The 8,119-nt window shown below is 37.2% G+C and overlaps 1 protein-coding gene across 1 annotated transcript in view; it reads right to left on the reverse strand.

Moving 5' to 3' along the window:
- Nucleotides 1-1,169, reverse strand: part of ELOVL6 (ELOVL fatty acid elongase 6) — a 10,969-nt gene extending 9,800 nt beyond the window's left edge. Inside the window, exon 1 of the mRNA XM_044681644.1 lies at nt 848-1,169. Within this exon, the coding sequence (XP_044537579.1) occupies nt 848-1,169 (322 nt within the window). The remainder of the gene's footprint in view (nt 1-847) is intronic.
- Nucleotides 1,170-8,119: the final 6,950 nt, after the last annotated feature.

Here is an 8,119-nt window from a genome sequence, read left to right on the forward strand (position 1 = left end):
GGGGGGGTGGAGGAGGAGAGAGAAGTCAAGGGAAAGAACTGTAACCATTGTGGGGAGGGGGACCCCCAAATTAAATAAATTATTGATAAATAAACAGTACATATTATATATTATACATAAAAACAATTTCTAAAAAGTTAAAGTGAAAAATAATTTGCCAGAAAACAATTTTATTATTATAATTATTATATGTACAATATAATAATTATAATAAAAATAATATCACCAAATCTTAGCATCTAAAGACTTAGAAGGAATCTGAGAGGATCACTGAGCCTAAACCTAAATTCTTAACTGGGAACTTCCCCTATTGCATTGATAGGTTGGTTAATTTTATTGAAATTTTCTTCCTCTTTTTTTTTTCTTTTTTCTATTACAAAGGATGGTTATCTGGTGTGTGTGTGTGTGTGTGTGTGTGTGTGTGGGGGGGGGGGGGGAAGATAGGGAAAATAATACAGCAGGTAATGAAGGTGACATAAAAACAAAATGTTATATATGAAATATAGCCATAAAATGTATTTTCAAAGTTTTTCTTTTTCAAAGAAGATGAAATTACTGGTAAATGACAATGACTTAAAAATTAAAACCATCAAATAAAACCTTTTCTAAAAATAGAAAACAATGGGACTACTAAAATAACTGAGCTACATCATTTAAGGCACACACACCAAAAAAGTGCCTAAGAGAGATGACATTGCGGTCCTTATCTTAACCAGAAAACTCCATCCTTTTCCGACCCCCAAAGGCAGGCAGGACTTCAAGAGCAGAGAGAGACATTATGTCTGTGTTAAGTCCCCCAAACACTTGAGCTTTTGCTTTCCCACTCACTGATGATGAGAACATCTGCCTCCATGCTGAGAAGAAGCAGCCCTCTCAGTTTCTGTGGCTGCAGGAAGCGAGCTGGCAGAGCCCTGGGGCCAGCCCAGCGAGCAGACAGGGCTCAGATTGTGGGGAGGCTGCTGAGCGTTCTGTAGCACAGGGTCCCTCTGGGGGTCAGAGAACACACTGGGCTGACTGTGCAGGAGGCAGAGCGGCTCAGTAAGGCAGTCATCGGATCTGCTCACAGCACAATGTAGAGGTCTGTCTGGGGCACACACGCAGACCAACCCCAGGGGAGATAGGCTTTCAGAAACGGAAAGGCTGGACGCCAATCCCTCGGCTGCAGCCATGCCCAGGAGATCCCCAGAGGTTAAGGAAGAATTCTGGACCCCAGAGGTATTAGTTTAGGATAGCAGGCAAAGTATGGCGGTGGAGAGATGAAGACTCAAGTTTGGACCCTGTCTCAGCCTAAGGGATCTTAAACTGAAAAAAGGGGACTGCTAAACAATAAATAAATTAAATGTGGTACAGTGGATTGAGCACCAGCCCTGGAGTCAGCAAGACTCATCTTTCTGAGTTCAAATCCAGCCTCAGACACTTCCTAGCTATGTGACCCTGGCCAAGTTTATCTCTGCCTGACTCAGTTTCCTCATCTATTAAATGAGCTGGAGAAGGAAATGGTAAGCCATTCTGGTTTCTTTGCCATTAAAACCCCAAATGGGGTCACAAAGGGTTGAACATGCCTGAAAAATGATTGAACAACAATAACAAACAATAACCAGGATTGATTTTTTTGGGTCACTTTTCCCCTATCACAATTCAATACTATATTTCATATATTGATAAAATCAGTTACTATATGTAATAAAGATATATGGATATAAGATTATACACACCACACACAGACACATGTATATATTTACATTAGTGACTGTTATTATTAATGAAAATGGCACAAAAGAATGTATATCACCATCTGCTTTGGCCTCCACATTCTGAGGTCTCCAGGGCCTTCTGCCTGACTTGGATCTGTGTGGTGTTGTCCCCTAATATTAGAATTATAACCTCTTTTGAGAGCTGGGACTGTCTCTACTTATGATTAGTGATCTCAAGGGTTCAGCACAGTGTTTTGTGCTTAATAAGTGCTTTTTTATTTTATTTTTTAATAATAAGATTCTCTTCTTCCTCTTTACCCTTTTTGGTTTTAAGACTTTTACTTAGACTTTGTCTTAGAATCAATACTGGGTATTGGTTCCAAAGCAGAAAAGTGGTATGAGCTAGGCAAGGGGGGTTAAATGACTTGCCCAGAGTCACATAGCTAAGAAGTATGAGATTTCCTCATCTTTAAAATAATTTTTAAATTGGAAAAAAGAAATTTAATTTAAATTTAAAATAAAGTAAAATTAAATTAAATTAAAATTAAATAATGAAATTGGTCTAATTTGGTCTTTTAGGTCCCTTCTGACTCTAAATCCATATATCCATATATCTCGGATCATTTTTAGCCTTTACAGATTCAAGACCTTTAAAGTGATTGGGACTTACGGACTTCCTGACACCTATTTTATATGGCTGTCACATATCTGAACATAAAACCCACTTTCTGGCTGGGAACAATGTCCGTTGTCAGAAGCGAGGACAGTAGGACCGTTCAGTAAGACCAACAGAGCCAGCGACTGGGCCCGTGCGTGTGTTAGTTAAAGGAGTATTGTAATGATGCAACAGTGTCGCCCCACCAGAGCAGAGCTGGACTGGGATGCCCTTTATTTTCACTCCTTAATGTATCAGCTCCTTGCTTCCCTTCCCCTACATCCAAACCAGTTTTGTGTTGAAAAAGAGATGAGTTTTATTTAAATCAGATCTAAAAATCAGCCTCTGGATTGGGATATTTTGCCCAAGTGTGCAAGACTAGACTGAGATCAGGAACAAACTTCAGTAGTAATTTTGTCCCAATGCTTTCATTTACCTATAGGGAAAACTGAGATTGGGGAAGTGATTTATCCAAGGCCAAACCAAATAAATAAATGAATAAATAAATAAACAAACAAACAAGCAAACAAATAAATGGGTGAGTGAGTGGATGAGTGAATAAATGCACAAGCATGGGTCTAAGGCCAGATTTGAATTCAGGAAGATGAGTCTTCTTCACTGTGTAATTAGAATCTGCTAAAACAGATTCTAAACTGCAATTCTAAAAACTACAATTCCCAGCACCCCACTCTCCTCACTTTCCATGCAGACATAGAGAGGATATGAATGTGGAGTAGCCCTGCCTCTTCCTCTCTTGTCTTCCTGTCCGGGTTTTGGTGGAGTGGGCCTTTTATTTTAATTAATTTTAATTTTGAATATTTTCCCATAGTTACATATTTCATGTTCTTTCCCTTTAAGTGGGCCTTTTAAACAGGCAAGGAGAACTTACGTCACGTGGTCTTAATTTTGTTAGGTTTTTTTATACTTCTATTTTCTTTTTATTCCTTCTACTTCAAGTGATTATTAATAAACTCTCTAAAATATAATTCTTGGAGTATTGGAAATTAATTTAAATCCTGCATCACTCAAGGCCAGATAATACAGTTACAGACAACTAGAATACACACACTTTTTAAAAACCTTTTCTAAGGACTTATTTTTATTTCATTTTCAAAAACCTAATGGATTATTTTATCATAAGAAATGAACATAAAAAGGTGCGGGAGGGTCAAGATCAGATAGTCATGGATTCTTTGGTGGATGGACACAGCAAAACACAATGCAATGGGATGTTGGGTTTGAAGTCAGAGGAGCTAGGTTCAAATCCCATCTCTTACTTCTGACCATTGGGACCCAGGATATGACACTTCATTTTTCCAAGTCTTGTTTCCTTATCTGCAAGGTGATTTGCAGAAGGGATCAGCCTGGATGACCTCCTCTAAATCCAAAGGTTCTTGTTTAAATCCCTTCCAACTCACAATCTCTGACCTTTTTAGAATTGGGCTTACTGTATAATTCTACTAGAGGGGAGCCTATTTTTTCCAGCTTTCCTTTTCTGAGTCTAAAAATCCATCAATCATCTTATTCAGATTCCTAATTAAAGGCCCCCCCCAACAAGGTGAGAAAATAAAGAAGCCAAAGATCTTATAGGAAGAAAGGAAATACTAGAGATACATGGACATGTATTAATATATCCTTAAGAAACTCCTGCAATCTTCCACCACCTTAATTTTTTTTAAAAAGTATTTCATGACTTGCTTTATGGTATTATTAATAAAGATTTTAATATATTAAAAGGCATAGTTAATAAAGCCACCATCAGAGCACTGTTGTATGTTGCAAAATATATAGGATTTAGTGTCAGACAATCTGGGTTTTCAAATTCCAACTCTTCCCCTCAATCCCTGCCTGTATGCCTCTAAGCAAGTCACTTCATTGTCTAGGACTCAGTTTACTCATCTGTAAAATGAAAACAAGAGGTGCCTTTGAGCTCTAACGGTATGGTCCTTTTATAAAGCATATTACCTGTGGGTTTGGTCAAGTCACTTAAAAGAGGGGATTGGACTAGAAGACTCGAATATAACTTCTAGAGTAATCTTTTTTGATGTCATCAACTCCTTTGGAAGTGTGATGAAGCCTAGAGACTTCTTCTCAGAAATCATGTTTTAAAGTTGTAATAATGATAGTAGCAATTTATTTTTCCTATGCATTAATAATTCCAACATATTTGGGAGAATTACTGTGTATTCCCACGTCTGGGATCTGAGGGTCAGAGATTCCATTAGATCTGCTGCTTTTTGCAATTTCTTCATCCTAGGGAATCGCAAGGAACATCTTACTAATAGTTTTCATCAATTTATTAATTTTATGTATATATATATATACATATATATTTATATTTATATTTAGAGATATTTTATTTTGCCAATTACAAGGAATAACAAATTTTCTAAGTTTATATGATCCAAATTGTTCTCTCCCTCCCTTCTCTTCCCCTTTCAAGAGCTAGCAAGCAATTCTATCTGGGTTATACAAGCATTATCACACAAACATTATTTCCATGTTGTTCATTTTTGTAAGAGGATAATCTTATGAAAAACTCAAAGAAACTATAGTGGAAAATTATATGCATGTTTTCCTTTTTAAAAGAATTTGGCTCATAAAGGACTGGGACAGAGTTTTTTTCCTGTGAATGTGACCTGTCCACCTGTGCAGATGGGGAGGGGTAGATTGGCTAATAGACCATCTTTTGATGAGCTCTCACCAATTAAAGATGTCTTGGGATGGTCAAGGGAGGGGCTGAATAATGAGCTCCTAAAAATCTATTTATTAGTCAGCCTGACCCAGCTTCGGTCACCTCTGGTCCTGAGAAAGCCATGGAGACCTCTATCCCTTTATTGGTGATGATGCTGGCCTAACCAATAAGCCTGAAATAAACAATAAACATATTCTTTTTTGATAATTTTGAAAATGTATTCAAGCTTATTTATTTAATTGACTAATTTGGGATGTTTTCCCATAGTTACATAAATCATATTCTTTCCCTACCCACCTCCCAAGCCCCTTCCATAGCCAAAGAGCAATTCCACTTGAATAAACTTACATTCTTACCCGAAAATTAGCCTTGAGAGGCTAAATTATCTTGATAGATAATTTAATCATAACAGGGAACACTTTTAAGATGTGCAAGGCACTTTAGAAATATTCTCTTACTTGACCCTCACACCATCATAGGAGGATAGATCCTATTATTATCCTTTTTTTGCAGATTAGGAAACTTTAGGCAGACCAGGGTTGAGTGATTCTTATAGCTAGTCAATGAGTAAGGCAGGATTCAAATTCAAAAGCTTTCCTAACTCTAAGTCAAGCCCAGCTCTGTCTAATACACCAATTATTGTATTGCATTGCAAAATGACCAATTGTATTGAAATCAAAAGTATCCAAAAAACGTTTTTAAAAATTACGGCTAAGAATACCAACTCTGAAGTTTTGATCATTTTCCTGTGTGTGGAATTTGGGGTGAATATCTGGTTTAGTCATTTCATTCCAAACCCACATACTGTTAAAGGAAGCTTAGGGAAATGACGCTAGCATGGTCCCATCTCTCCTGTCTTTGACAGAGGTTAGTTTCCACTAAGTGCCATTTCCCATCACCTTCTTCTAAAAACCGCTGGGTTTATACCCCAAAGAGATCATAAGAAAAAAATACATGCACACAAAAATATTTATAGCCGTGCTCTTTGTGGTGGCAAAAAATTGGAAAATGAGGTGATGCCCTTCAATGGGGGAATGGAGGAACAAACTGTGCTATCTGCTGGTGATGGAATACTATTCTGCTTAAAGGAATAATGAACTGTAAGAATTCCATGTGAACTGGAACTATCTCCAGTAATTGATGCAGAGTGAAAGGAGCAGAGCCAGGAGAACATTGTACACAGAGACTGATATACTGTGGTAAAATCGAATGTAATGGACTTCTGTACTCTCAGCAACGCAAGGATCCAGGACAATCAGGAGGGACTTATGAGAAAAAACACTATCCACATCCAGAGAAAGAACGGTGGGAGCAGAAATGCAGAAGAAAAACAACTGCTTGAGCACATGGGACGATGGGGATATGATTGGGGATGTTGACTAAACCAGTGATGGGCAACCTTTTGAGCTTGGTGTGTCAAAATTTGCCAAAAAAAAAAAAAAAGCATAACTCGGGTCACTTTGACAAAAAAACCATAATTTCATGATATTTATAGTTTAAACAACAAAAATGTATAACTGTTAACTGTATTTAACAAAATGGATAAATTAATATAGATAGAATCATCATCTATAGGGCATATTACACTACAGCAAATGTTTCACCCTTGGCATGTGGCCCCATATTTCTCTGTATGCAGCTGCATGTCATCGAAAATGACTATATGTGTCAGTGCTGACATGTGTGTCATAGGTTTCCCATCACCAGTCTAAACAATCATCCTACTGCAAATATTAATAATCAGTGATCAATGACTCATGTAAAACCCATTGGAACTGCTCATTGATTTTTTTCCTTATTGATTGGGGGGGAAGGGGAAGGGGGGACCCAGCAATGAATGACTTGACTGTGGAAAATTTTTCTTATTCAATTAATAAAAACTTTTCAAATTAAAGAAATAAAAATTAAAATTGATAAAATAAATACGTGTCTCCCTCTCTTTGCCCCAAAGTTCAGGCTTGACCAGGACCTCCATTAGCCCCAGAAGTAGTAGTCTTGAAGAGGCAAGAACAGACCTTTCTCTTTTCCCTTGGCTGCTGGCAAAGCAGAACTAATTAGTGTAGAAGGATGCACTCTTGTCAAGCCCTGCTATCAATTTCCTAGCCTTATGTCCACTGTGCCTGGCCTGTAGAGAGCAATCTTTTCATTCTCTCAATGAGGAGACTGAAGCCCAAGGGGGTCACAAAGGAGATGGGCATCAGCAACAGACTAAAATTCAGAGTTCAAAGGTCCTCTCGTCAAACTCTTTCATTTTACAGAAAAAGTTTTAAATGGGAAATGCACAGTGAAAGGTCCTTTAACCTAAATGAACACTTCATGGGTGTTTCTCATATTTCTAGAATCTTTTTCTTAAATAGACAATATTTAATTAAATAGACAAATGAGAGACTACAAAGAATGTTCCTGTCATTTCATGGTAACTGTTGGGCAGAGTAGAAGAAGGGAACAAGGAGCCCACACAATGTTTCAATGTCCCCCCCATGGTGCTGCAGATTGTCCATCTGAGACAGGTCTGGACATTTTAACATCTACAGATTTCACTTGGTCAATGATAAAGAGTTTTTGCACTGAAGGGGACGGAGAGATAGAATATGCATCTCTAAGTAAATAAGCATTCATAACATTTAACATTATACAGTATATGTATATATCAAATACACACATAACATTTATTTAATGGTATTTATTCAAACATTAAATATATGAATCTGTCCACTTCCGTGATACAGAAAATAAGCTTATAGAAATGCTCCCTCCTTTTTCTGCCCTTAAAGAAGTCCCGGGGGGTTCCTTCTGGTTTCACTGCTTCCTGTTTTTACAGATCATTCTAAGTAAATCCAGTATACAGACTCTGGAGAACCAAAGAAACAGTCACCTTACATAACAAATAGATTGAAAGAAATTTCCAAGCTGAAGCAAAACAACAAATTACTAATAAGCACTTTTTAGAATATTTAACCAAATTTAAAAAAAAGAAGCAAAGTAAACTTTGAGATTAACTATTTTTGTGGCAAACATTAAAGTAAAATAAACAAAAGGAAAAGACAGGCATCAAAGCTCTGGGTATCACATAGA

This window comes from Gracilinanus agilis, chromosome 6 (assembly GCF_016433145.1).
Source record: "Gracilinanus agilis isolate LMUSP501 chromosome 6, AgileGrace, whole genome shotgun sequence".
Taxonomy (NCBI): Eukaryota; Metazoa; Chordata; class Mammalia; order Didelphimorphia; family Didelphidae; genus Gracilinanus; species Gracilinanus agilis.